The sequence below is a fragment of the Kwoniella shivajii genome, chromosome 1, assembly GCF_035658355.1.
Source record: "Kwoniella shivajii chromosome 1, complete sequence".
NCBI classification, from domain to species: Eukaryota; Fungi; Basidiomycota; class Tremellomycetes; order Tremellales; family Cryptococcaceae; genus Kwoniella; species Kwoniella shivajii.
In genome coordinates this window covers 1317584-1345567 of record NC_085908.1, presented here as the reverse complement: position 1 = coordinate 1345567, position 27984 = coordinate 1317584, and the positions used below count along the sequence as shown (strand labels likewise).

General features: G+C 44.2%; 11 protein-coding genes across 11 annotated transcripts; 4 read left to right on the top strand and 7 right to left on the bottom strand.

Moving 5' to 3' along the window:
- Positions 1 to 19: 19 nt before the first annotated feature.
- IL334_000526 (uncharacterized protein) lies at positions 20 to 2009 on the bottom strand (the record flags this gene model as incomplete). Its single annotated transcript, XM_062932292.1, has 9 exons — positions 20 to 56; positions 132 to 282; positions 372 to 777; positions 851 to 859; positions 919 to 1017; positions 1083 to 1221; positions 1282 to 1469; positions 1536 to 1592; positions 1653 to 2009. 9 exons carry the CDS (start codon positions 2007 to 2009, stop codon positions 20 to 22), a joined length of 1443 nt encoding a protein of 480 aa, XP_062788343.1.
- A 785-nt stretch (positions 2010 to 2794) lies between these two features.
- Positions 2795 to 7008, top strand: IL334_000525 (uncharacterized protein; the record flags this gene model as incomplete). Its single annotated transcript, XM_062932291.1, has 8 exons — positions 2795 to 2937; positions 3002 to 3017; positions 3071 to 3139; positions 3200 to 3754; positions 3805 to 4470; positions 4524 to 4820; positions 4874 to 5158; positions 5224 to 7008. 8 exons carry the CDS (start codon positions 2795 to 2797, stop codon positions 7006 to 7008), a joined length of 3816 nt encoding a protein of 1271 aa, XP_062788342.1.
- Positions 7009 to 8437: 1429 nt separating this feature from the next.
- IL334_000524 (uncharacterized protein) lies at positions 8438 to 9341 on the bottom strand (the record flags this gene model as incomplete). Its single annotated transcript, XM_062932290.1, has 3 exons — positions 8438 to 8646; positions 8729 to 8984; positions 9111 to 9341. The coding sequence occupies 3 exons, from the start codon at positions 9339 to 9341 to the stop codon at positions 8438 to 8440; spliced, it is 696 nt and encodes a 231-aa protein (XP_062788341.1).
- A 481-nt stretch (positions 9342 to 9822) lies between these two features.
- On the bottom strand, positions 9823 to 10529 carry IL334_000523 (uncharacterized protein; the record flags this gene model as incomplete). Its single annotated transcript, XM_062932289.1, has 3 exons — positions 9823 to 9843; positions 9907 to 10022; positions 10103 to 10529. The coding sequence occupies 3 exons, from the start codon at positions 10527 to 10529 to the stop codon at positions 9823 to 9825; spliced, it is 564 nt and encodes a 187-aa protein (XP_062788340.1).
- Positions 10530 to 11452: 923 nt separating this feature from the next.
- IL334_000522 (uncharacterized protein) lies at positions 11453 to 12774 on the bottom strand (the record flags this gene model as incomplete). Its single annotated transcript, XM_062932288.1, has 6 exons — positions 11453 to 11630; positions 11689 to 11774; positions 11836 to 11979; positions 12036 to 12113; positions 12214 to 12498; positions 12628 to 12774. The coding sequence occupies 6 exons, from the start codon at positions 12772 to 12774 to the stop codon at positions 11453 to 11455; spliced, it is 918 nt and encodes a 305-aa protein (XP_062788339.1).
- A 1337-nt stretch (positions 12775 to 14111) lies between these two features.
- IL334_000521 (uncharacterized protein) lies at positions 14112 to 14821 on the bottom strand (the record flags this gene model as incomplete). The annotated part of the gene is made up of 3 exons (XM_062932287.1): positions 14112 to 14132; positions 14219 to 14334; positions 14410 to 14821. The coding sequence occupies 3 exons, from the start codon at positions 14819 to 14821 to the stop codon at positions 14112 to 14114; spliced, it is 549 nt and encodes a 182-aa protein (XP_062788338.1).
- Positions 14822 to 15744: 923 nt separating this feature from the next.
- IL334_000520 (uncharacterized protein) lies at positions 15745 to 16767 on the top strand (the record flags this gene model as incomplete). The annotated part of the gene is made up of 3 exons (XM_062932286.1): positions 15745 to 15948; positions 16048 to 16145; positions 16218 to 16767. 3 exons carry the CDS (start codon positions 15745 to 15747, stop codon positions 16765 to 16767), a joined length of 852 nt encoding a protein of 283 aa, XP_062788337.1.
- A 582-nt stretch (positions 16768 to 17349) lies between these two features.
- IL334_000519 (uncharacterized protein) lies at positions 17350 to 20022 on the top strand (the record flags this gene model as incomplete). Its single annotated transcript, XM_062932285.1, has 9 exons — positions 17350 to 17445; positions 17556 to 18353; positions 18431 to 18623; positions 18726 to 19030; positions 19107 to 19424; positions 19481 to 19616; positions 19682 to 19720; positions 19770 to 19879; positions 19945 to 20022. The coding sequence occupies 9 exons, from the start codon at positions 17350 to 17352 to the stop codon at positions 20020 to 20022; spliced, it is 2073 nt and encodes a 690-aa protein (XP_062788336.1).
- A 460-nt stretch (positions 20023 to 20482) lies between these two features.
- On the top strand, positions 20483 to 21489 carry IL334_000518 (uncharacterized protein; the record flags this gene model as incomplete). Its single annotated transcript, XM_062932284.1, has 5 exons — positions 20483 to 20680; positions 20957 to 21024; positions 21091 to 21144; positions 21230 to 21296; positions 21421 to 21489. The coding sequence occupies 5 exons, from the start codon at positions 20483 to 20485 to the stop codon at positions 21487 to 21489; spliced, it is 456 nt and encodes a 151-aa protein (XP_062788335.1).
- A 221-nt stretch (positions 21490 to 21710) lies between these two features.
- IL334_000517 (uncharacterized protein) lies at positions 21711 to 23637 on the bottom strand (the record flags this gene model as incomplete). Its single annotated transcript, XM_062932283.1, has 10 exons — positions 21711 to 21787; positions 21873 to 21959; positions 22064 to 22321; positions 22403 to 22502; positions 22569 to 22703; positions 22940 to 23135; positions 23282 to 23301; positions 23363 to 23402; positions 23473 to 23483; positions 23575 to 23637. The coding sequence occupies 10 exons, from the start codon at positions 23635 to 23637 to the stop codon at positions 21711 to 21713; spliced, it is 987 nt and encodes a 328-aa protein (XP_062788334.1).
- An 858-nt stretch (positions 23638 to 24495) lies between these two features.
- IL334_000516 (uncharacterized protein) lies at positions 24496 to 27630 on the bottom strand (the record flags this gene model as incomplete). The annotated part of the gene is made up of 3 exons (XM_062932282.1): positions 24496 to 27050; positions 27136 to 27367; positions 27445 to 27630. The coding sequence occupies 3 exons, from the start codon at positions 27628 to 27630 to the stop codon at positions 24496 to 24498; spliced, it is 2973 nt and encodes a 990-aa protein (XP_062788333.1).
- Between the last annotated feature and the right edge of the window lie 354 nt (positions 27631 to 27984).

Sequence of the window (27984 nt, the reverse complement as noted above, 5' to 3'; positions counted from 1 at the left end):
TCTTCTATAGTATTATTGATCATTTTTGTATCAGATTAAGAATATTGAACGTCAAACTACATGGTGCCAACAGACAATAATCAGTCAGCATATAAATCGTTCAGCATGGATAGGAGAAGAAAGATCCTTACCAGAAAATCATCACCGCGAATCCATATATACCTAAAGCTAAAGCCCACCATTTCGTAACTCCATTTTCCTCTCTGAATAATCGGAAGTAAAAGAATCCAGGAAGGATAAAAGTGATTATCGTTGATCCTGTTGAGCCCACGAATCCAAGTACTGAAAAATGCATTCACGTGACAAGATCAGCTTCACTATCTTCTCATACAAGATATCTGATTTGGTCTCGTACGACTTTGATCACTCACCAATCTCCAATTCATGAACGTTATAAGCGATCAAGAATCCAGCTATTAGAATAACAGTGGTGATAACTATAAACTCGATTTTACTCATTTCGTTCTTGTGAACATGTCCGTGATCATCTGCTTTAGGAACAAGAGGATTGATTTCACTTTCATCGTCATCATCTTCATCGGATTCACTATTTTCTTGTAATGGATTTCCATTCTGATTTGACACAGAAGTGTGATGATGGAAAAGACCATGAGTGAGATGATGTAGTGATTGTCGACATGGTAATAATTGAAGTGGATATGAAAGTCCAACAAGAAGGACGATTCCAAGTCGGCCAATCGCGATGATAATCGAAGTGGGAGGGTACATGGCGATAACGTTGCTGCCTACTTTGCTTCCAAAAGTCAAATAACCGATCTATAAGATGAGCCGAAATCAGTATTTGGCATGACTACCACATTGTTCTACAGGGGAAAAAGTAAGAACTTACAATACCAATCTAATAGCACATATGTTTGTTAGCTATCAAACATACTTTGGATTAATTCTATGACTTACCACTTCGTATACGGCTGCTGCCGATCCCATCGAAGCTACGATCACAGTATTCATCTTCTTTTGGCTCTTGCCCTTCAATTCATTATATATGGGAAAAAGCTATGAAAATAAGAACCGAAAGATTAGCAAAACAACACAATCTTCTGATTAATCAAGCGACTTACGTTTTGAGAACAGGTATAAGCGAATACTTGAACCGGGAAACTGGATAGTGTGTTTTTGCCGAATCGACCAAGTACAACTTCTCCATGATTGGGAGAAACACCTTTGATGATGAACCATCCGACTACTACCAGTACTAAGCTAATATAAGGGCAACGCAATCAGTCAGGCTGCAAATAAGGAATGCAGAGATACGCTTACTATACGACCGTCAAAAGAGCAATTTGACTTGTAAATCTTAAGGCATCCAACGTCTTCAAGAATGACAAAGGTATAACTACGACCATCCATACTACTAGCCAGAAGTGGGAAGCGAGTAGTATTGAATCATCTGGTAAAGGATGATGGAAGACTTTGGCCAGCGTGAAACAGACTTGAGGCAATAAAGTCTGAATAACAAGAAGAATGTCAGCCAACGATGGACACAAGCGAGATTATATGTGAGAATGACTCACTTTACAGATGATAAGATAAGAGACTGAGACACCGAAACACTTGATAGCTATTGCCAACTGTAAAAGTAAAAGATGGTTATCAGCTATACGCACTATAGCTAGTGAGATCCCACTTACATCAAAAATCTTTGTAGCCCATCCTTTTCCGAAAGTCAATCTAGCGACTTCATTAAAGCTGGATTTTCTACCTTCATCTCCAGGTCTAGTGCCAACCACAGCAGCACATCTGCTCAAACAGTATAATCCAAACATCGCCGTTATACCTGATCCTGCACAAGATAAGATACCAGGTATCAGACCCATAGAAGCGAAAGCCGAAGGGAAGGCTAAAGCACCAGCTCCAACAGCTGTATTGGTTAGATTGATGATGGACGAAGTAACTGTGGCATGACCTTCATATACCGCCTTTCGAGGTCTGGAAGATATTGAAGGTGGTGAAGGCGGAGATGCCGCTCCGTAATCTCTATCTGTCATTTCGTCACTATCTTCGATTTCGGGTCTTGTGGATGTTGAGCTGTTGAGACGTATGAGTTGATGAGGGGGATTAGACTGTGTCGAAGATTTAAGAAAAGTGAATGGTGACACTGTTGTGATGGCTAATGATAAGCCAATGTACGCCCAGGCTTTTCACAAAAGGGCTGGGTGATAAGGCGGGTTTGAAAATTTCCGAAATGAACCCGGGAAAAGTGGGATCAATACAATCGAATCAGAAAATCTTGTACCTTCCAACCTCAATGAGCTGTGTATTGAAAGCCAGATGTCAAAAGTCTGGTAATGTATCTATCAAGTGATATTTTTAGATAGCGGTGAAGATTGTCACTGCATGGGCGATGGTCTCTACGTTATACCCACAAGTGCGTGATGACCGAATTAGGGGGGAAATAACATTCACCACGCGGGAGAAGATTACGAAAGGAACTACCAATGATCGGCCATCACCGATCTCACAGATAGAAAATGTTGGGAGTTACTTACGTAAAACGTGTTCCCATTTAAGCTGGGGGGTTTTAATAAGGAATATGCCACTTACTGCACGCGCCTGATTGTTGACATGATGGAATCAATCAACTTGCCAATAAAAAAGAAAAACAAACATAAACAAGTCACTCATCTGATTCAACTCAAATCATTTCGATAGCATTTCAATTTCTCATTCACTGTACTACTAACCATCGTCTTGAAATAGCACATTCCGACTCCTCAACACTTCGACACTTCGGCAATACAATAGCAACATTGACTCAAGTCGCGAAATCGTCATGTCAGAATGGGAGAGAGACGGATCACCAATGCCATCGGGACCTCCTCCGGTCACTTTCGGTAAACTCACTTTGATGAAGAGGAAGGGAGGTGGAGACGTACAGACCATCCCATTGGATGCTGAAAGAATAACATTTGGACGGTGAGCTACACTAAGCACGTTTTCGCAAAACTATCGTAGCTGACGATCAATTCTCTCCGGCTAGTGATTATGATTGCGACGTAAGATCATTCCGCACAATTATGCAGTTTTTAGCTTACCAAAGGAAATGTAGGTTCGGTTATACTACTCTGACGTCTCCAAGCTCCACTGTGAGATCATCTTCGATGCTGTATCTGGCAAGGTAAGTATCGATTTCGATCACTCAATTCACATAGAACTTCACTTATCCTCATACTCTCAGGCTGTACTTCACGTCAAGGGTACCAATGGTCTTCTTCACAAAGCCAATGAAGGTTCACCAATAACATATAAACCACCCACCGATATCTCTCTCTCTGATGGAGATATAATCACTATCCGAAAGAAACCTTTCCGATTTGAATATGGCGGATCGTCAGAATCGCCTATTCCTTTCTCCCCTGCTGTTCAAACCACTAAACTCCACGCAATGGCACCATCACCTGCTAAACAGCCTGCATCTGGCTCTCCAAAGGGTCACCCAATCCGAAGACGTGCATCCCACCGACTTTCGCTCGTACCAGAGGGTAAAACCTTTGTTCCTCTTTCACCTATCAAGAATCGACGAGCCAGTTCCCTCGGTTTGGGTGGTATGGGTACTCCTGCTAAATTGAATGGAAAGTCTAAACTCAGTGAAGAAGTTCCCCAAGAGCAAGATGAAGAGATTGAAGAATCAGTGTTGGACATAGCCGACGGGGATGAAGGAGATATGGTTTACCTTGAAGTAAACGAAGAAGAGGGAGAAACCGTTATTGAAAACGCCAATATCGCTATTAAGGTAAGCTAGTCACGCATCGCACATCGTACCATCTGACTCAATGAAAATAGCCTGTCCACGAGAATGCATTCATGACACCTCAACCGGCTCGTAAAGCTGCTTTGCGTAATACCAGTGCTGTAGCTCGGACTCGTAAACAAACCGGGAATCAAACGATTCAACCTGCAGATCCAGAGACAACCTCAACGTCTCCAGTATCGAAAGATACTCCAACACCAGCGACCCCACCTAAAACGCCACGATCTGTACCACTTCCTATGCCAGCAGACACACCGTACAACCCACCTTCTACTCCATCGGCCGAAAAGGCTAGTTCCACACCCATCCCAGCTCGTGTAGCTATGTCTACTCCTAAAGGACCAGCCACGCTGCGTAAGGCCTTGCTTCTCCGCTCAGCTAGGAAAGTATGGCAAGAGTCTAGAGCATCAGGAGTCGAAGGTGCGATCGAGTCAGGGGATGTCGAAATCAGGAGAAAAAGTATCAGTCCAAAGAATAAGGCAGGTAGAAGAAGTATCAATCCTATTTCTGAATCTCCTATTATCAGACATGACCCCGAGAACGGGGAAGATACTTCTGAGGACCCTGAGGCGGCCCAGCAAGAACAATTGGCTAATGACGGAGAACCAAAATGGATTCAGGAAGATGGTACTGCTGAAGTTTCCTTTGAATCAAACTCTAGTGGAGATTCACTAGAGGCCGATATCTCTTTGGATATCGTGAGTACAGTGTCGATAGTATATGAAGCCGGCTGATAACAGGTGATATTTAGCCTGGTGGTCAAGGTGTCAATCAGTTCTCCCCTGTCGACCCAAACGCGGAAGAAGAGTATATGAATAATGATCTATATCTTGAAGGCGAGGAAGACAAAGACCAGGATGAAGGTGAAGAGATGGAAGACATCGAGGAAGAAGCGCAAGGAGAGGGCCAGTATGAGGAATATGAAGAAGCGGTCAACCTTCCCGCCGATATTTCGGTTGAAGACATTCACTCCGAAGAGCTTCCCCACGAAGACGAGGGAGAGGCTGACCAAGATGAGACCATGTCCCTTCCTGGTACACCTCACCCTGTAAGCCCGTCGAAGCATCCATTTGAGTCAAGGCTGACAATTCTGCTATTTAGCGACGACCTCTCTCGGCCACATTCTTCACACCACAGACCCAACGGCACATACTCAAACAACCCCGCCGATCATTGGCGGGTATTGGTGGACCTCCAGTTCGATTTGAGCGTCTCCCAGCAACGCCAAACTCACTCAGGCCCACTCCGGCACCACTCGGATCAATGGGTAAACCATCTCGCAGAGTCGTCCTGTCTGCATCAGACCAACCGAAAGAACAAGAAGAGCATGTAGCAGAGAAGAAGGTTTTCATGACTCCAGTCAAATCAGAAGCTGCTCGAGCTGAAGTATGTCACTCCTCTTCCACTTCCGCCTGCACATTCGTGGTATCCAAAGCTTACATATAATGTAGGCCAAACGACGAAGAGAGTCCCTTGCTACACCTCGACAGCTTCCTGCTCCTCCCGCCAGCGGGTTCAAGAATCCTGTGATGGAGACCAGGCTTTCCGACTTGATGTCAACTCCTTCTCATCCTGCACTGGCTCCAACATCGCCAGAAGCTGAAATGGCTGAACAATCGGATCAAGCAAGAGTAGTTCCTGGTACACCAATGGATGATCTCAAACACCGACTCAATAAGATGCGTCAACAATCTACCAAAAAGGCTGATAGGAGATTCACCGTTGGATTTGCTCTTCCATCAACGCCAAGTAGACATGAATTACCGCAGACAAATTCTTGGAGCGTCAATCCTAGAAGAATAGAAGGGAAAGGTCCAAAAACTCCTATCTTCCCTAAAATTAGAAAAGAAGATCCAATTGCTGAATCCCCAAGTGGATCAACGTCTCGTCTAGAAGATAACGAAACAGCTGAAGAAATCGAAATCAAATTACCTTCTTCGCCTGAATATGAGACTCCTTCTTCACCCTCCACCCCCTTATACACGGTTTCAAGAGAGATGCTTCAACCTAATCTTCCAGCCAAGACCCCAGATCTGTCAGGTTTGCGGACACTTTTCCCTGCTACACCCAAACAGCAAGCTTCACCTTCATTAGCAGGAGTAAGGGAAATGATGAGACAACCCATCATCCCTTCTACACCCAATTTCATCGGAATGAGAGATATGTTCCAGGTGCCTAAAGTCGCCCAAACTCCTGAATTTGAAGGTGTGGGTGAGATGTTTGAAGAAGAACAAGAGGACTTGGATCAAACAGAAGATGTTATAGTAGTAACCATGGAGGAGACAGAGCAGGAAAAAGCAGAGGAAGCAGAGCAGGAGGAAGAAGAAGAGGACGAGGAGGAGGAAGAAGTCGAGCAGGTAGAAATAAGACGACCTAGGAAGATTGAACGACCCGTTGAGGTCAAGCCTATCACTAGCAAACCGGAAGCTGAATCAAAGCTCCCTCGTCCAACAGCCTCTACTTCCTCCTCAACGTCTACCGCATCCCGCGCTCGTGGTATTGTTTCCACCCAAAAAGAAGATGATAGCGTTGCCACTTTTGCCACAATCCCTGCTAAAGCAGCAGCTAGTGCGACCAGTAAAATCCCAGCGCGAAAAATGACTGCAACCAAGGTTGTCAGGTCTTTGACACTTGAAATGAAACCTAAACCGTCTCGAAGCCGAAAAGCGGCAGAAGTGACTGAAAGTGAAGAGTCGACTTCAAAACCAACTCGAGCTAAAAGGACCGCTTCCGTTGATCCTGAACCAGCATCTGCTCCTTCAAGAGCTACAACAAGTAGATCAAGATCTACAAGGGCTAGGACTACAGCTGAACCTGAAGAACAACCACAACCGATATCAGAACCAGTAAAAACAACGAGAAACAAATCCACCTCATCTAGAGCTGTTCGTAAAGTTGCAGAAGAGGAAACAGAAAAGGAAATATCCAAACCTTCAAGAAGTAAGAGGCCCTTAGCTCAATTACCTGAACAAATCATTGAAGAAGAGAAAGTCCATTCAACTTCCTCAAGAGGTAAGAAGTCTACCACATCGACAAGTAAAACGACTGAAGCATCCTCGAAAGACAAAGTATCAGCTCCTTCAAGAAAGAAAGTTGCGAACAAGGAGAATGATGAAACTGTTGAAGAAGAACAAGAAAAACCTAAGAAAAGAATCGTTGCAGCGAGTAACAAGAAAGAGGAAAGTAAGAGTGGTGTTCCGGTGGCTGTTAGTAGAGCGACCAGGAGTAGAAAGTGATCAAGAGGGTGACATGGTGTCGTGACTTGACCGCGTTTATTTTGGGTGACTTGGGACTTATGATTTGATGTGTGACATTATTGGGATCTTAACCACTGATACAGTATGATTTTCATGTATACCGTTTCTTGTGGCGCAGTTTGTATGATGAGTGACACTTTAGTTGCCTGGCAACAGTAGAAGTTGCGAATCAAGCTGCGAGGGGGAATAGAGCATCTGAGCTTGTCTCACGGTGATGATGATGAATGATGTTTTGAGGGGTAGCTATGTTTCATCCCTTTATGGTGAAAATGACATCACCACTGTCGCTTTGACCGTCTTGTTTCGTATGCAGTAGCATGGGCGATTGTCGAATAAGAGAACAGTGCTTTAATTGTAACACTATATATAACATGAGTAGAAGAATATCTTCCCTTCTTCTGTTCAATTTCCCACTCTCCTACAGTACATCCCGATTTTTGTGTATTCAGCTTGTATTCGGTGAGTGATCTGCTACCTTTTTCGACGAGGACAGCTACAAAGCAACACAATGAGAGTCCATGATGAGAACAGAATATATAAAGCGTGTTTAAATATACTCTAGTTATACCATGAGAGTTCTTATATAAACTGTCTAGATTCTGATTTTTCGTTCTTCCCTTTTCCTTTCTCACAATTCCACCATTTGATCGCAGTACAATGTCTTGAACAGAAAGAAAGATACTGACAACAAATATGAATTCAATAGGAGGATCGATTGCATACATCACCTAACGCATAACTGTCGTGCGAGCTGTGAGTCATATGTTCCATATATCCTTATAGAAAAGGCAAGAAATTCGATCGTTTTTGGATATGATTATACTATTCGCATATCTTATCTCAGACTCGCGTTGTCTTTTCGTTGAGTGTTCTTGAAGACCAAACACGGGGTGTTTATATGATCCAATCTTCCTATCGATAATGTTTATGATCAATGTTTATAAGTTTTAAGCTGACGTTGTTCATGCTTCTTGACACGTCAGCTACAGTGTTCCCCTCATATCACTAGCCTCTTAGGCTTGTGAGTTCTCTCTAGTATACAGTTCCCTTCTTTCAATCGTTAGTATCCAAACAATGATGACCGCATATCCAGCTCTCTCTGATTGACATATATTACATCATGCCAACTTGACGTCACTCGTCTCATCTTCCATGGCTCTGATTCTTTCATGCTTACCGCTCTTGCCTTTGTCTGACTTTGCAAATAATCTGCTGACGAATATTCCTTGTCCTATCGCAGATTGTACGGTCTTTGCTCCCAGTATATGTCTTGGCAAAGCATGCACTCTATCTCAGCTATGTACTGTGACGATCTTCATCCCATTTCTTCAGCATATCCTGCACTTGTAGTCCTCCCCTTTGGAGTCATTTGGTCGTGGAGTCTGGCTGAGACGGTCTGGATACTCACTCATCGTTTACCCATATATACACTCATCCCCAATCCCTTATTATACGGTATTGTGAGATTCCTAAAATCGTTCTTTCCATCACGAAGATATTCGATCAGATCTTTATATCTATCTGCCGATCCTACTATATTATCGATTATGACTACTGATCCTGAATGAAGATTGGGTTGAACTAGTTGTAAAGTTGGAAGAGCAAGAGGGCACCATACTAAAAATATCGTGTAACGAGCAGTCAGTATGGTAGCCTCAATATGGATGCGTAGGCAGAGAAAGATTGAGACAGAACTTACTGTCAAGAAGTAATAAATCTATTTTTTCGGGTAAATGAGTCTTCAGAGTTTCTCTCAAATCCCCTTGTCTCAAATCAATCAATTCTTCGACATCTTTCCCGGCTTGATTCCACCATTCTTTTGCTCGAATAGCTTTTGTTGCTTCATTTTCCGTTGCTATTATTTTACCTTGACTCGCATCCAGTCCAAGGGATTTCAAGTTTTGCGATACAGCTAGAGAAAGGTATATTGTTGATACCCCGAACGATGTTCCTGCCTAAGCGCAATTTCACACTGTCAGAGGTTTATTACCTTGTGGCGATACTGGACTTTTGGCGATACAGTTCAACCAAATGTTGTCTGTTATCCGTGTTAAAGATGGTGACAGTAGGGTTTTACTTACCTCTACGACATACCTAGATCTATTGCTAAGCAACAGTTGATATACGAACCAACATTTATCTTGATCGAGAGCGATAAATTTGTCTCTCATCAGGTCATCAAATCCATCTTTTTGTCTATAGCTCTCAGAGGTAATTTGCGCTTCTTGGAATGTTGAAAGGCCATGAAGATGGTCCAGCAGATCAAGCACCCGAGGGGATGCGATGACCGGATTGGGAGAACGGACCGACATGAAGTGTATGGATTTGGTAAGATGATATGAAGGAGCTGAATATACAAAGGACAGATAGGGAGGACGTAGAAGAAATATGAAGTAAAGCGGTTGACTCGAGACCCAACCATAAGAGTCAAGTTGATCTTGAATGGCGAGTTCTGACTCAAGCGTTTTTTTGTAATCGACGACCTGACTCTATCGGCTGAAATGGTATCCGGAATTTAACCGAGACCATCACAACCAGGAAGCGGTTGCCATGGATTCCAATGAATGGGAAACAGAAAGAAATTTCTTCGATACATAGTCTCTCGGGACAGGGTTTGTCTTCGTCAGACGGTCAGAGGCATTCGATCAATGCGTCGTATTCATGCTACATCAGATACAGAATATACAGATTGAATTGATCCAATGCCCGTTAGGCTTATTCCAAGCAATAATAAGGAACAGGCTCTTTCTGAAGGCCAAGGGTCTAACCAGTCCTCAATTGAAGAAAAGGGGACTAGAAGAGCTCAAAGTATTGCTGCAGGCGATTGAATATCAGTACACAGTCTTTGATAATGGCAGGAAGGAGCGTTTGACTTACTTGAGAGATATCAGGATGATCGTCGGGATGACATTCCCACATTTGAAGGTCTTTAACCGAAATATATGGTTTGTTATAGCTTGATGTACTATCTTTGATTACATCTAGACATTGAGCTAAAAGGTAATGTGCAGGCTCTCGTTAGCACAAAATTGCTATATCCACCTGGGGTGGGCGGTGGCACGGTGCAACTTACAAGATTGATCGTTGATTTTAAATCTGAATTTCCCATCGTCAAGACTTTCGATGTCCCATGATTGTCTTTGACCTTCACCACATCTTGAAACGGTCACTTCTGCACCATTAGTCTGATCTCCAGCATCAAGACAGAGATCTGTATGCCATATCAAATCTACTTGACCAGTTTGAGGACCTATAACTGACCATTGTTGCAATTTTGCAAATGTTTCTTGATCATCCCAACAATCTGACAAAGCTATTCTAGCTCCGTTACCTGCAAAACCATTTTGAACAGTTACGCAAAGATCTGGGTTGGATATTGATCGAATACGTGATCCAGGTCCTGAACCCCTAGATTCGAGGTGAGGTGTAGTAGGCATAGGTGTTGGAGCTGCAAGAGCCAATCCGGATAATAAAGGAAGTAACAATAAGGTAGAGATCATAGTGAAAATTGTGATTGTATGAATCCAGTGGTAATGGCTTGTGGATTTCTGGATAGAGTTGTGTCGCTTTGGATGTTAGATGTTGGATGTTGGATGTTGATTTTGTGTTGTGAATTGGAACAAGACAGAGAACTGGAAATACGGCCAATTTATACCTTTTTCGCCATGGATTTAGCCATATCATGAGGCTCACAATATTGACCTTTCGAAGTCTTCGTTCATGGTGATTCTCATAGCATGACCTCATGCAGTGTCTGGAGTATGGACCGCTTCAGTTGTATTCAGCTCACACCGCTCAAAACAGGTTTGGGCCGACCTCGCGGTCATCCAGAAACGCGACGAGAAGAAAAGCGGACCACAACACCGCACGTACTTTGAGGATCCGTCGATTCAAATTTCCTATCCTACGCATAGTGAGAGTACACCACTGCTGTGCATGGCGGAATCATGTATCGGATACGTGTAGATCAATACGTATAGCGTCGGTCTCATGGCTGTGAGCTCCCCATTTAGTAGCGATTCAAAGGCGATGTTCGGATGACAATTGCTCAGGCACATGTAATCGATAATCGATCGCTAATACCTGGTCAACATTGAGGGAATACTTCCGAGCGTTCAACAGCTAATTAGACTCTACGCAATGCAATCAATTCCAAGTGAGTTCAGTGTGCTCAACCTTCACTCGTCATCATCAATCTCGAGACAATCATCTTGATAGATGACCCACAAAGCTATACTGTGTTAAGTATCGAGAGACATGGCGCTTGACCGGAAAGCTGTAATCTATATAGCTACATCTGTAACGAGTATTGAATTTATAAACGCTAAGAAGACACCCAAAATTGTCTCATGCCATGCAAAACATTGTCCTTTATCGATGCGGAAACCAACGAAAGATAATCATCTAAGCCGTATGTCCAATTCTATAAATGATCTTTGTGATGTTTCTTAGTGTTCATCTTCGGTTTTGCGATTTTGGAAGATGTGGATCGCAATACACATTGTTGATTAACAAGTGAATAACCATACTTGCACTTGTATGCTTCACATCGACCGTTATAACATGTTGTAGCACCCAAAGCTGCTCCCATAGTCGTGCAGCTGATTCCATCGCGTCAGTGCCTTAGTCGAGAAATTGATTCTTGTATACATGACTCACTCTTGTCCTACAGTCGAATTGTTTCCATCAATCGTACCGTGAAGACATCCACCACAAGCTTCAAGTTCGGTATTCGAATCGATGCACTATTCCCATAGAGCGGATTAGCCTTCGATGTCATTTCTGTTGAGATACAGATGTACTGACCTCGTATGCGCCTTGGACACCATTCACTAAACATGCACTGAAACCCGAAGGACAATATTGAGGTATTTTCCTCCTTCTTTCCTCCTCCAATCGCCTTTTCCTGCTGAGACCTTGAGAAGCCTGAGCTGCTGTATGATAGTAGTACTGGAGACACTCGATCAGCCCCACTTTGATGATACGAATCTGAATTGAGGGCTCACAAAGTAGGTTCCAGGACCGCAAGCGGCGGTCGTTCCAAAACTGGTAGGCTCACCGCACCCACATTGATAATTTCCATTCTATATTCCAAAAAGGTCGAGTATCCAATCATTAGTCCATTTATATCATACCTAGCAGAAGACAGTAATGTCGATGTTCAAGTGATTGATTGACACTTACAGCACTGCTGACGTAGAACGTAGCTCCTAAAGACGACCCACAGTTTTTCAAGCATGTATCAGGTCCAGTCAAAGTACTAAAAGTGATTCCTGATGGAGCAGTAGAATAACAAGTGGGTCGCCAGACGAAAGAAGTATGAGTGATACGAGCATCATAATAAGTTGGATCGCCACAACTGTCCGCTGTTCCAGACTGAAAATATTGCTCGGAAGGATATTTATCTGTACAATAACAATTTTGTGATGATTTTTGATAGAATGAATGTTTGTTGTTGGGGCATGCTGTCTATGAAACTTTGAAAGTCAGCTCTGTACTGTAAATCGAGGCTTTGGCTCTGATATAAACTAGAAGATCAGAGAGGTTGAAGGAAGGACAAGGGAGACGAGGGAGACGAATGAAGACGGAGACACGTACATCACAATCTGACGCTGAAGCATAAGTACCTGTTACTTGTGTAGTCGCTGAAGGTAAGATGGAGAAACATCCAGCAAAAGCATTGTCTGCCCTCACTATTTTAGTGGACAGGGCAAAGAGAACGACAGGTAATACCCAAGGCAACATTACTCGATATGTATACTTAATTTGACTTGCGTTATGCCTGGAAATGGCTTGACCTATTGTTATGGTCGTTCTCTGAAAGATTACTGATTGAAATCATGTCAAGACATGGGGAAAAGAGTGAATTCTTGTCAATTTATAAGTCTTCTGCAAGTATCGTAAAAATGTTCAGAGATCATCGACAAACCTCATCGCTAAACATCACCTCTCACCTCTTGATTTTGGTGACCTTGACAGCAGTCCTGATGTCGCCCCTTGTGCCATGAGTTGGACTGTGACCTAATATGACTCAACTCGCCATGTAGTTGGAAGTTACGGGCAAGTAACCCTTTAAGACGCTCACGAAACACCCACGTCACTGATTCTCGTAAGGCGATTCCTACTTTGACTCAAAATCTGTCGGTAGTGATCAAGCCCTGCTAACTATCGTTGTATCCCGTATGAGACATATGACTTGTATCTACCTGAAACATTAAGCGATGAATTGAACTTAGTATTGATTAGGCAGATTGTCCCTTGTCCTCTCTCAGTGCAGTAATTCTAAGCACGAATTTCTGATACAGAGAATCACATCTGCACTAGGACCTTCAAAATTCAGACAAAGACAGTAGGCGATGTGCGGGAACAATTTGAGGGACTTGGGCCTTTGTGAACGAAAGAAGTGGTTTCAAAGCGGGTCCTATTCAAGGGCTGCTTGTTAACCAGGAAGGAGGGCAAGATCAGATGATGAACATCTGACAATCTACCCGCATAGGTTTGTGCATACATCAGTGATTTAAGTGTGGAGATAATATATGCTTGTATGGGAAATTCACATGAAGAATTGTTCGATTTCGAGGGGAAAGCGGCATCCGTCACAAGCCACCAGATCGGGTCGGATAGTCACCTTGGCGTACGGGAATGTGTTTCAGGTACACAGTGTTCAATCACTTCGACATTTCCCCCGAATCGACTGTAAAATGCGATGCATAAGCTTATATGTGCCTGCGGCAGGTGACAGGTTATAGGTAGTCAAAAATTTGAGGCGGTCGACACTCAGCATCCTTTCCTTTGAACTGCAGCCGATTATCTGAGTGACAGACATCTATCTCAACGTCCGATTCCGTTCTCAGACTTTGTAGGGTACTTATGCCTCCCGGTGTTTTACGTTCCGCGCACCAAAACGCTGATACAGCACACGTAAGTGGGAAATCACTTAAGGATACATATGCGAGATATGACTAAATGTGCATCATATTACGATACATGCTATATGCTACAGTAACAATGTCCTTTTCATTGATCGTTTTGCCAGTTTGTCATTCCGCTTCTTACCTCGGATTTCGTTCCATATCACCGTATTATACAAGCTCGAAGTATTGCTATAGTACATCAAGATTCGTCAGCACCAGCACCTCCTTCCTTGATACAAACACACAAAGGGAAGAATGGTGTATTGAAAACTTACTTGAGCGGCATCAGGGCTATCAGCATCATGGCATTCCCATGTTTGTAAGTCTTTTACGGATCCATACGGTTTAGCGTTGACTGGAGTACTATCTTTCTCTACGTCAAGACATTGAGCTAAAAGACAGACAGAACAGCCGAATCAGCTTCATATATCCTGAGAGAAAGAGAATCATGAAGATTACGACTTACATTCACTTGATCCTACAGCCAACCTCAAATTTGGTTCACTACCTGTACCGGTAGTTCCTACAGTGAAAATTTGAGAATCTATTGAATCGTCACATCCTTGAAGGGTGATACCGCCTCCATTAACTTCATCTCCGGCATCTAAACAGTATCTGTCATCTGAGATCAACTGGATTAGGCCTCGTTGAGGACCAACAGCGGAGAATAATTGAAATTCAGTGAAAGAAGTTTCGTCTCCACAACCTGACAAGGCTACGTTGGTACCGTATGCCGCGTATCCGTTTTGAACGGTGACGCACAAACTAGGATTGGAGATTGAACGAATACGCTTTCCTTCGGTAGTCGATTGTCGAGCGATAGGTGATGCTAATGCTAGAGTAGCAAGTAGAGGTAAGAGAATGAGTTGAGTGAACATGTTGTATCAAGGTGGTTATAGTAAATTCGGGTAGGTGATTGTCTTAGTTGGTTGATTTGGTTTGAATTTGGGACTTTGTTGAATGGAAGAACAATCGAGATCAAGAATTTGAGACTCCTTATATACCTGTTCATCTCCTCGGGGACGACTATCGCATGTCGTCATCCTATGCAGAACATCACATGGCCTTCGGACATCCTTTGATGAAGTTGCACACATCGCAAAACCAAAACCCATTCATACCGAAGCGTTGGTCCGCCCCAGTCTAACAGCAAGGGGAATATTTTTGGTGGAGTAAAATGTTTCGGCGATGAGGCGGTGCATCCTTCTTAATTACTCCGAACGGCCCGAAGCGGTGTGAGCACTACTTAAGCTTAATATCTTTCGTTCAAATACCAGCACCGCTCTCGGAGTCACAGTCATTTGCAACGGGAATGATCTTGTGCATGATTTAGTCTTGGAGCATTTGGACTATCGTGGACTCTCCTCTTTTCATGCGACTATACAAAATAACAGCATTGTTGGACCAAATCATGACTACTCTCGACAGGTGGCTATATACGCCATCAGTCCGTACTGTGAAAGCCATCATGTCGTGCCGCTCTTGATTGCATTGAGCCAAGGACTGGCGCCATACAGTCCTTATCCATAAGAGCAATTGATGCTGAATGTATATAGGATGCGATATCTTTGACGTTTCAAATGAGTTTCCTTACCATGGGAGGATGAAGACAAAACGCCTATTTCCCACGTGGGATTGTCATGGCGCGTCATTACAGAGTTTGCGATCTGGGAGATCTCTGCCATCATTTTAAAAGATCTGATAACGATTTAATCTGCCTTCTCTAATCCCGCTTTTAATATCTATCCAAGATTTTCAACTCGTTTCTCCAATTCTCACCGCTCAGTCCTCGATTCAAGGTATGATGCAATTCAAACTTCCAAGGTTTGTATATGGGGTCAATACGTTTCGCCTTGGAGAAGCTGGATCATCAACTTTACCTATACGAGCTTTCTCTTCCACTTCCAGACGATCGGCTAGAACTCATGGGGGGTTAAGTCATTATGATGCTTTGCGATTATCTAAGAACGCTACTAAACAACAAATAAAGGCTTCTTTCTACGAGGTAAGAGACGCCTCTTCCCCCCCCCCTCTACTATCTTGACGAGCTGTTCTTCTTCCCCGTTATCAGTGCTAAACAGGGTTTGGCTTTTGTGTCTCATAGTTATCTAAACAATATCATCCCGATGCTAAAAGCGGTGATACAGCCAAGTTTCACGAAATCAACGATGCATATGCAGTCTTGGGTGACGATAGTAAACGGTGAGTAGGACCGATTGTCAGCTTCCTCAATCATACGTACGTTGAGCTGATGATGGTCATTTATGTTGACAGACGACAATATGATCTTTCATTAATACCTGCTTCTCAAGCATCTCATCAACATTCACCTAGATCATCATCAAGTCACCAATCACATTCATCTTTTTCAGCACGTGATCCATATCTTCATCGAGCAGCTCAAGGTCCACACAGAGCATGGACATCAGCAAATGCAAATGCTCATCGATCAGGTCAAGCTCCACATACAGAAAATTATACTCCGTTCGGAAGGAAAACTCCACCTAATTTCCAATATACCTACGAATACAATTTCAATTACAATCCGAATGCTAGAAGCGCCAACTCGCCCGGAAGAAGAAAAGGTAAAGGGGAAGAAGAAGAGGTAGGAAGTGCAGGTGGTGGATTTTGGAAATTCGTAGTTACAGTCGGCTTAATCATGGTGGTCATATCCTTAGGAGGCGGATTGACAGCTAACAGTCAAACGACAGAAGAATGGGTCTTAGAGATAGTCAATGGTGAATACCGGAAAAGACTGAAAGATGGAGATTCATCTGGCTTTGAGGGAAATGATCTGCAAACGGATGGATTAGAACTGGACTAAAAAGGACTTATCACGAAGCTGCTATGTTCGGACAGGATAAGCGAGACACCAATCACCAAGAGTAGAGCCGCACTGAAACTCCATGACAGTTTCATCATGTGTCTGCAAAGAACTCTCGGGCCGGGAAACACCAAATAAAAACAGAGTACGGTGAAAGCTACGTACACCTCTTGGTAAACCCGTTCGCTTCAATACAAGGGACTCGATGGTCTGCCGTAGTAAGTAAGGGCAGGCAGAGATGCAAATCTAGTTGAATCTCCAGTCGTAACTTTGCAAATCCATTGGCGCAGATCGAGGAAATCCCATAGCGAATGCAGCTTTGATTAAATCTAGTTCTGCAATGCATCATCATGAATCTTTGTAATTAATCATTAGCGGGATCAAAACGGTTGAATCATCGTATGAGTAAAACGGCACAACCGGCGGTTAAATTAGCCGGATTACATTTTAACCATAATAAATGGTATATACACATACGGGCGGGATGATACTTTCATCCAATGTTCAATCAACTCGTTAGTCAAATCAAATCAGAAGGATTTCCGTATCAAACGTGCATTACGACACAAGTAAACGATCACTATGCAATCACTACTAGGAGGTGCTGAATGTGGGACATCTTCAAATCCATTGAAACAGGTCGCAAACAGGGAAGGTGTTGATAACAGTCTTTTCAAAGTAAGTTCTTTTGCGGATTGTGTACAATCTTCCCATTCCTTGCGTGTCCGTTCGGTAATTGACTCGGTGGATCAGAGATGTTCTTTTACTAACCAGAGTGTATGCTTTAGGATCGACTAGCACCTACTGCGGGTCCAAGCAATCATCCCAATTCAGCTTTTCGACCATCTCCTCAGATTATAAATCATCAATCACCCTCAACTTCACTTCACGCCACCCCTCATCCTTTCAACTTATCTCATCTTTCCGCGGCACTCGCCCAACCTCCCATCTCTGCAACTCCTGCTCAGTTTGATGGGCGAGCTTTTGATGCTCAATGGGAACATGCTCGTGCCAATGGTCATTCGCCCATCCCAAATGCTATACAAGCTAGACCTCAACCTTCCCCTGCCATGCGGATGATGTCTCCTCCTCCAGCACAGAATTCAGCTTGGTCAAATGATTTCCAATCGTATTCTCAAAGCAAAGGTAAAAGTAGAGCCGTACAAGCACCGATGACACATATTCCACCATCGAATGATCAGAATGGATATCCCAATCATACTCCTCAATATGGGTATCAACCATCCTTTACTCCCATGTATCAAGGTATGATCCCACAACAACCACAGCTGCAACAACAGCCACAATATCAAAATCATGCAGAGGTGAGTCAAGAGCAGATGGAAAACCTCTTCGCAAGAGCAGAAGAAGATTATAAAGCTGCTTCCGCCAATATCAGCGATCTGGGCGAGCAGCAACGTGACAGCAAAGGAGAGGAGAGAGCAGAACCGATGGTGGAAGAATCAGGTGGAGTAGAAGATATGCTCCAGGAGCCGAAAGGTGACTTCGAAGCTGTCTGGGAAAGCTTGAGACCTGAAGCAGAGAGACTGAATAAACTAGCAGAATGGGAAAGCGATTTCTCACAGGTGAGCATACATCACTAGATTACCCTCTGGCTGTGTCAAAAACATGTAAGACGTATATAAGCTGACCCTTGAGACAGTTCACCAACGATCAAGATGATCTCTTCGAGACGTTGAATGAGAGTCTGAACAGACCAGAAGTAGGACAAACATCCCTTGATGAGCAGATGGATATCGGTAACTTGGCTGTGCCTGACGGATTTGATCACTTTAACCAGTATGATGGAATAGGCAGAGATGATGGAATTCCTCGATCGAGAGGATACGACTTTGGTGAGTGATGGGTACTCACACTCGGCCGTCGGTGACTCTACCAAAGCCCCCTTTTCTCCTCCATTTGCACTCTTGTCATGAACTGACTTGGACTTCTGATAGCTTCCTCAAATATCCACGACTCTTCCAATATCGCTGCTCTGTGGGCAGCGGCCAATCATATTCTGTCCGCTGGCGGATCTCTCTCTGAAGCAGGTCTGATGCTGGAATCCTTCGTTCGTCGTTCTACAGCACAAGAGAGAGGAATCCTCAATGTCTCAGCGACTGAAGCTTGGTCTTTACTTGGAAGAGTACATGCCATGGATGAAAAGGAAGATCAAGCTTTGCGAGCTTTTGAAGAAGGTCGTAAGGTACTCGAACAAGAAGGCGTAAAAGGCAAGGAAGGGGTTGCGGGTGAAATGCTGACTGTAAGTCGCTGAATGATGAAATTGCTGTCAGGGCTGTATGAAATCTTAAACCTACCTAACCTATCATACTGTACAGAACCTGGCAATATCATATGTCAACGAATCCCTCGACCTCGCGGCACTGACAGTACTTCACCAATACCTTTCCCTCGTGCATCCCAAACATGCAGGCGCCGCACCTTCTAGATCCACGTTCTCCGAAACCAACGCTTCTCCGTGGGCCTTGCATCAATCAATGGCGGAGCGATTCCTGAACCTGGCAAGAGAGCAATATCGATCTAATCAATCCGTTGATCCTGACGTCCAGGTTGGTTTGGGGACTTTGTATTATATGATGGACAATTACGAAGAGGCGAGAGGATGTTGGACTGAAGCTTTAGGTGAAAGACCCGATGTAAGTCATTAGCGTCTAAATCGTGTGAGACATTGGACTGACGTACTGTACTGAAGGACTATTTGTTATGGAATCGACTGGGAGCGACTCTAGCGAATGGTGGTAATTCTGAAGAAGCTGTTGATGCATATAGAAGGGCTCTGGAGCTGAAACCTACATTCACAAGGGCTATATTCAATCTGGGTGTTGCTTGTAAGTTCTGTGCTCCAGCATAATGTTGCCCTCCATATACTGATCGCATCGATCATTATCGGTAGGTCTCAATATAGGAGTATACAAAGAAGCTGCAGAGCATTGTAAGTTTCTTTGCGAAGTCGTCAGTATGTTGGGCTGAGTATGATTCAGTATTGGCTGCATTATCAATGCATCCCCCAGCGTCTCAAGCAGATAGCGATGTCTTATCGTCAGACTCTTACAGTATCTGGTCAACTCTTAGGAGAGCTCTGGTAGCTTTGGTAAGTTATCCGTCTAGGTTGGAAGATTGAGCTGATGGGGCGTGCGAATGGCATTGTGAATTTAGGGTATGAATCAACTCGCCGGCAATGCAGAACCAGGTACGGATTTGGGTGTATTTAGGGAGGCTGGATTTGACTTTTAGGTCAAGCTCAAAGCAAAAGGACAGGTGTTGTATCCTGTTGTAGATAAATGCCAATTGGTCGATATTTTCGGAAGCACAAGCTGTTGATTCGAGACGACGAGAAGAAAAAGGTACTGACCGAAGAATACTTATCACCGGTCATTTCAGATGAGTGAAAAGCCTAAATCTGAAACTTCTTTGAATCTCAAGCGTCCCTTGAAAGGAGGTGTAATATTGGGAGAACAAGGTTGTGTTGTCTCTAGGCAATCGGCCAATCATCAGGGATACATGATAAAAAGATCCACTGCTTCCTTTGACAGTCTCCTGAGATCTCCATGATCACAAATAACAAAAACAGCGAACGACATCATATCACACTGGCTACCACTTTGTTATCGGCATGCACTGATTTATATGCTCTTTCGTGACTAACCCGCAAAGTGCCTTGTCATAGGGAACAAGCAAGTCTGGAGAACTCACGATGCCATCAGAATCCGATAAGAAACGCGCAGAGGCAAAAGGGAAGAAGAAGGAAGAAGAGGAAATCAAAGCGAAACGAAAGGCTTATATGAAGAAATGTGATCCGTCCAGGGTAGAAGAACTTTTAGATGGAGATGAAATAGGTAAAAAATGGTTCGAACAAGGTAAATGGAGGCCTGGTTGGGCCAATGTCGAATTTGTGAGTTGTCGTTCCCTTTGGAATTTGTACTTCCCTTTGGAAGTCGATACAGTTGGAGGTCGATATGATACGGAAGAGTGGGAAACAAGATGTAGCGTATGTGATTGCGCGAGGAGCTGCAATCAAGGTGAATTGTACGAGATTGATATTGACACTTGGAAGGTGTATTTGGATTACTTTGTTTGATCGATATCAAGTGGTCAACGTATCTTGACGTTGCCATAAGTAAAGGAAATGATTCTCCCCAGCTAACTTATTTGCTTCTGATCATGTCAGGACGGTGACGCATGTTTAAGTAATCAACTTAAAAATAAAGCAGATGGGTTTTATGCACCTGCAGGAACGTGAGTGTATATCACTCTATATCCATCTATGTATAATCTACTGGATCTGACTATCAATCAAGATAGTATCTTACCTTTAGGAGCTCAGATGCCAGAAATGACAGTACTGAAATATGGCGGGTGAGTGAAGACCAATATTCGTCACTCTCATCATCATACACAGTGTCGTCCTATGTAGACTAATCAAGTGTCTCCGATTTCATAGATATTTCCCCGAAGGTACTTCTTTCCCTGGAGGTGTATCCGTCCCTATGCATGCTAGAATGGTGAACGTGAGTGTTTCCTCCAACTTCATTCACTCCACATGATAGATTATCAGCGACTTGACGCCTTTTGTTTATGTACCGTGTGAGTCTGTCATCAATATGCTAATATGTCAAATCGCCGTTTTGGTAGCTATTGCCTGAGGAGACTAAACCTAAACATGATCCGAAAATAGACGAGTCGATGTGTTTACTCCAATAGTGAATATAGCCCGATGATGAAAACATCGTAACATTGACCGGTAGTAGATGACGAAGCACACTAGCCAATCACCCCCGAATATGCTGTGTGTGTTCAGTTTACTATTTTGATGAATGCATGTAAATCATACTCAAAGTAAATGTTTGAATTTCTACTACATTTCTACACTCGATTCGTCCTTCACCAGACCAAGATGTTTGCTTCTTCCTTCACTCGACTCCTTAATCCTTGTTAAATTGGACTTTGTCGTTGAACTCAGGGTCGTTCTCTTGGTAGATATCGTAGTCAGGCTCGAAAGCTGTGGGATATTGGAAATTAACAGAAGATCCCATATATGCTCAGATTTGGCAAACGTGTACAAAGAAAGAGTTTGAATGACTCACAGTCAGATTGGTCACAGACTCTTTGTTTGGGGTGAGATACGGAGAGGTCCTCGAGTTCTTGGAATTGCTCTTTGGTGAGCTCAACGACTGTATCGAGAGGTAGAATTAGCGCTATTCCTCTCTATGATGCAGAAGCAGATGTATTTCTGTCTGAGTGTTCATGGTACCGTTGAAGAGGGATAACGACTCACGTTTCAAGTTGTTTGCGATTCTCTCGGGGGTGACTGATTTAGGTACGGGGTTGATTCCCCTGGTAACGAGCCAAGATAAGAGGATGTTGGCAGTTTGTACACCGTGTTGATCAGCGATCTTTTGGACGACCTCGTTGTCTCGGAGGTTGGTCTTTCCGGTTCCACCAAGAGGACTGTAACCTTGAGGAAGGATGTCGTTCTTCTTCAACCAAGCGACAAGCTCAGGTTGAGGGTTTTGGATGGAAAGCTCGACTTGGTCTGTTCGATGAATCGTGATGGACGTCAGCGTCACCGAATTTCTGCCGCACTAGGCGTTTGTGTATCAGTTGGTCAACTTACTAGCGACGGGCTTGATTCGAGCTTCCTTGAGAAGCTTTCTGGTTCGGTAGATGTTGAAGTTGGAGATACCAATAGATTTGACGAGACCTTGGTCAACGAGCTAAATCGATACAATATACATGTCAGGGAAAGATCTGCTGGTTCATGCCTGACGAGCGAAACTCACCTTCTCCATCTCTTTCCAGGTTGGGGTGACATCGTCGGAAAGAGGGACATCGAGCTTGAATTTACCGGAAGAGCCCTTGACTCGGTGCTCGTTTCGGGGAAGGACACCTTCGGGAGCGTCAACTTCGAGGTTGATCTATACATAAATTTGTAAGATATCAATAAACATCATTCAAGTAGCACTAGGGATTTTCCGTAGTTTTGAGGGGTTGGGGTACCCGCATGGGCTAAATAATCCGGGGAATGATATCTTCCGAACGGGGGGTTTACGGAATAAATGTAATAGTACGCATGGTAATATATGTATACCCAGCGCCCAGCCACACAGTTCATGAAGTGTGTACAGAGAAATTGGAGGTAGAATCAACTCACGTTCCAGTGGAGAAGGTATAAATCAAGGTATTCAAGACCGAGGTTCTTCAATGTATCTCTGATAGCGAGAGGAACGTGTTCGGGGTGGTGGTGAAGCTCGAAAAGCTTGGAAGTGACGAAAATCTCCTCTCGTGCAACTCCGGAAGCTTTGATACCTTGTCCGACTTCAGCTTCGTTTCCGTAAGCCCAAGCACAACTGTATATGCGAGGTAGGTTGAGGAGATGGGTGAAGGTAGATATGGAATAGCGAGAGCAGGAAAGAAGGGCCGAAGGAAAATGAATGTTTTGATCAGCAAATAATGCGATATGGGTGAATCGTTTGCAACATCGCCGTTGACTTACTCGAGGTGTCGACATCCGTTCTGTGTTGAGTTCGTAAGCGATCATACTCAAGCTACTGGTTGCGATGAATGGGTTACTCACCTTGAGAGCAAACTCGACAGCTTTAGCAACTTCTCCGGGGCTGCAGATACGATTAGTTCAGATTTCCTCCGCGGCACGATCGCGTATCTCTATGAGATCATATTACTTACGCGGATTGCCACTACGAATATCGATACAAGGTCAGCGATATATCCTCAATCGATCAGGCAGGTAAAGGCGAAAAAAGAGAGAAAGAGATGATAAAGACTCACTGTACCGAGACCGATTGAAGGGATGCTTTTACCGTTGTTGAGGGTGAAGTGAGTTTGAGTCATTGCGTTATGTATGGCCTTTAGGCGAAATGTTCTAGCTAATGAAGGTAGTATTTTGAATGAATCTTTCTGCGTAAAGAGATAAAAAGCAGAGAAAGAGAAAGATATCAATTGAAAAAGTTCAGATCCAACTTATTTGTGATCTTGAGATGGAAGGTGACAGAATAAAAAATCGAGAAACCGGGGGGGGCAAAGGTGAAGCAAAGGGTATATGATTATGCCGTGGAATCGGACAGCATCAAAATGCCCCTCCATTCAATGATGTAATTTCCAATCCACCATATGAAAGATGCACATATTTCAGGGTAAATTGACAAAATGACAATACAATGGTAATAATTAGTCTGAGTTGTCCGGCGGTACCAAGAACGGGCCGACTGTCACTGTGATATGCACCGAGGATTGCACCGCTGAGGCAGAAGCAGTCATTCCGGCTTTTGTGGACTTGCGAGATTGTTAGTGGAGGTAATGGGACTTCATGAATTGGTAAACAGAGCTTTGGAATGCATGATACATAATAATATAAATTAAATTATATATATATATAGGTTGCACATGATTCGAAAACTGATTTACCCAAAAACCCTACATCCTTCGAAATGAAGTTAGGATGCAAAGATCATTAAAATACCCAAATAGCTACAATTGAAAATCAAGAAGAGGGGGAAGTAGGGGGTATGAGAGGCTGAGCGAATTGGAAGGATATTGAAATCACTATCATAAAATATCATAAAAAAATTTATTACTATGCCGTGACTGTTTCATTTATATCGGTAACACAAAGAGGACATTCGAAGTCCATTCAGATTAAACTATCACCCACTGACTAGATCACCTTCTGGATCTTCACATTGGGCTGATTTAGTGGATAAGAGCACCGATGACACCTTGACCTTGAGCATTGATGATATCTCCAACTTTCAAACCTGCACCAAGGATAGAAGATACACCGTGTTGAGTGGCATCAATAGCAGCTTGAGCTTGAGCTTGAATGGGACCAAGTTGCACGTTCAATCCATCTGTGCCTGCAATGTTGAATTGACCATTTCCAACGATAGGAATCGAGTTTACGATGGGTAAATGAGATGCAACACCGTTAACGATAGGAAGTGAATCAATCAAAGATTTCTTGATATGTAAGTTTCCACCACCTACTAAACCACCAACGAGTCCAGTGACAGAGTTCAAAGTACCTGAAAGACCGTTAGCACCAAGATTCAATCCTGCGTTGGTAGCTGAGTTGACTGATCCTTGAGCGGCAGCAGAAGCTTGAGCACCGATCAAAGGCAATGAATGAGTTAATCCATCAACCAAGTTTCCAACGACAGGAAGATTGTGTGTGAGTCCTGAAACGGTGTTACCGACAGTACCGGTAAGTTGACCGACAGTATTGGTAACACCTGATAAAAGTCCGCCGGCATTTCCAACGATGGGAAGGTTGGAAGTGAGACCGTTAATCAGAGGGCCAACAACGGGAAGGTTGTTGCCAATTAATGGAAGACCTGAAGATCCAGATCCAGACCCGGATCCACCAAGAAGACCACTAAGGAGATCTCTTTGACCGAGGTGAACACCAGTTGTACCAGCTACTGAACCGACAGCGGATGTGACACCGTTCAAAGCGGCGGAAAGACCACCGGCACCAAGGTTCAAAGCACCATTAGCGGCAGCGGATCCTTGAGCACCGGCTTGAGCGGTTAGTCCACCGACGATAGGAAGGTTGGCGGTAAGACCGTGGAGGAGACCACCGACAACAGGCAAAGAGTTGACGGTGTTCTCAACGGTTCCAACTGGATTAGAAAGGATTCCACCGATTGGGAGACTGTTGACTACTGGTAATCCGTTGAGGACTTGACCGACAGGAAGAGCACCGAGTAGAGGAAGACCATCAAGTAATCCTCTCTTGAGGTGAATACCTGCACCACCAACCAGTCCACCAGCAGCTTGAGTGACATCGTTCAACCCGAGGTTCAAACCGTTCTGACCGATATTGAGACCAGCGTTGGTGGCACTGGAAAGTGCTCCGGTAGCTTGAGCAGCAACGTTTCCGACGACAGGGAGGTTACCGACAGTGTTGAGAACGCCAGAGGCCACGTTACCGACAACGGGGAGGTGGGTGACAGTGTTGATCAATCCACCAACGGCACCGGTAGGGTTGGAAAGGAGACCGCCAGTGACACCACCGAGAACACCGTTAGTGACACCGCCAAGAAGATTGTTGGTTACACCGCCGAGGAGACCGTTAGTCAGACCACCGACTACGGGTACGTTATTGAGGATCCCTGCCGGGTTGCTCAACAAGCCGGAGAGTAAATCTCTCTTGTGTTCAGCTGAGAGATGAGCGAAGACATCACCTTCTGCGATTTCAGATGCGAGATCGAGATCGAGTCCATTACCGACTGAAGCGATCTTGTGTGCTGTATCATGAACGATTCCGGAGGCAGCTTGAACTGGAGCGTAAACTAAACCGGAAGCAGTGTGAACGATGGATGATGGTAAATGACCTGAAATGTCGAATCCGAGATCTCTCAAACCGAGCAAGTGAGTGGCAGATCCCAGTCCAAGTCCACCAAGTCCAGCTGCTGAAGCAGAAGCTGCTGTGGCAGTATTTGCTACACCTGAAACTTGACCACTCAGAGAGGCGAGACCTGGAACGTTGAGACCTCCAATCAAGTTTGTGGCTAACCCAGCGGCACCTTGAGCTTGCCCAGTAAGACCAGCAGCCAAATTGGTAGCTGTTTGAGCGACACCGCCAACTACTGGGATGGTTGAAACAACACCTTGAACAGTGCTTGTAAGACCGCCAACAAGAGGAAGGCCATTGACGAGACCACCTACAACTGGAATATTCGATGTCAATCCAGTGACAATGTTACCGGCACCCTGAGCAGATGCACCTGCACCAGCACCAGCTTGAGTGGCAGCTCCGGCGGTGAGAGAACCAGCAGCATTGACAAGGTTAGCAACGTTCAAGGCACCAGCAGCTTGAGCTTGAGCGTTGGCGTTGGCGGCAGCGGTAGCTGTAGCTTGAGCAGCTGCAGCCGCAGTAGCAGTTGCGGAAGCTTGAGCATGACCGAAGATGTTTTCGAGACCGAGGAATCTTCTAGCCATTTCTTGTTCTTCCATATCGCGAAGATGCAATCCGGTGGCAGAACCGACCATTGCATTGGCGTTGGCCATTACACCGGAAGTAAGGCCACTGATAAGAGAGGTGCCTGTATGGGTGGCATCGATCAAAGTGATAATCCCGTTTGCAAGGAGCTGAGATGAAGCTTGCTGAATGATGGCTGCATCAACTTGAGCAGACGCAGTGACGTATGATGGCCAAGCAGCAAGTAGAGGGGAACAAGTACTCGAAGCTTCCGCATGAGCACAAAGTGAGCTCAAGAGGTTTTGGAACTTGTTGACCCGATCGGCTGAAATTGTAGCGAACACCGGTGGGGTCAGCTCAGCCCTTCATAGAAAACACCTATACCAAGTGGGGGAAAGGAAGGTACTCACCACCAAGGGCAGCGAATAGTTGAGCGGCAGACCATCCTTGTTCGAATGCGTAGTAGACCGCAGGAAGATAAGCGCTGATCTCAGTACACATGTTGATGTCATGGTAAGTGGCAAGACATTGACCTGAAGCCCAAGTGTTCATGGCGATAGTTCGAGCAATACCAACAGCTGTACCAAATTGAGACTCAACCTTGTCAACTACAGTGACGGCTCCACCAGTAGCAGAGGACAGCTGGACAGTGAACAATGAACACTTGAAATTAGCTTCTGAAGTGTGGTTCAAGAGCAACGATCAAGGGGTCTACTTACAAGAGCATTGGTGAAGCCAGTAATATCACCAACAACGGCGGTGTTTACACCGGCGCTGGCATTGGCGTTGGCGTTGGCATTGACTGAAGTACTAGTCTTACCGGAAGAAGTACCAAAAATGTTCAAAGGAGCAGCAGTAGCACCTGCAATGAGAGAAAGAGCGATGATTTTGCTTGAAGAAGGCATCTTGTATATTATTTCTTGTGGTTAGAATAGAAGAGATTGGCGGAAGTTGATTTAGCAGTTGATCGCAGTAGGAATGGTCTTTATCGTTGTCGATTCGTGTTTGAGAAGAGCTATTAGATCCTCGAAATACGAAATCAGACTATCAAAGTTCAATTATCGTTTATCGTTTATTGGTTGAATTTGATTCGATTTGATCGCGATTTCCGAAAAGATATGAAAGGCTTCAAGCTCTTCTTCTTTATCGTATTATCGTATATATTTAAAACTTGAGTTAAAGACAAGTAAGACTGATAGGTATATGATATATATACGTGAGCGTGTGTCTGTGTGTGTTTAAGTCGTTAAGTCTAAAGA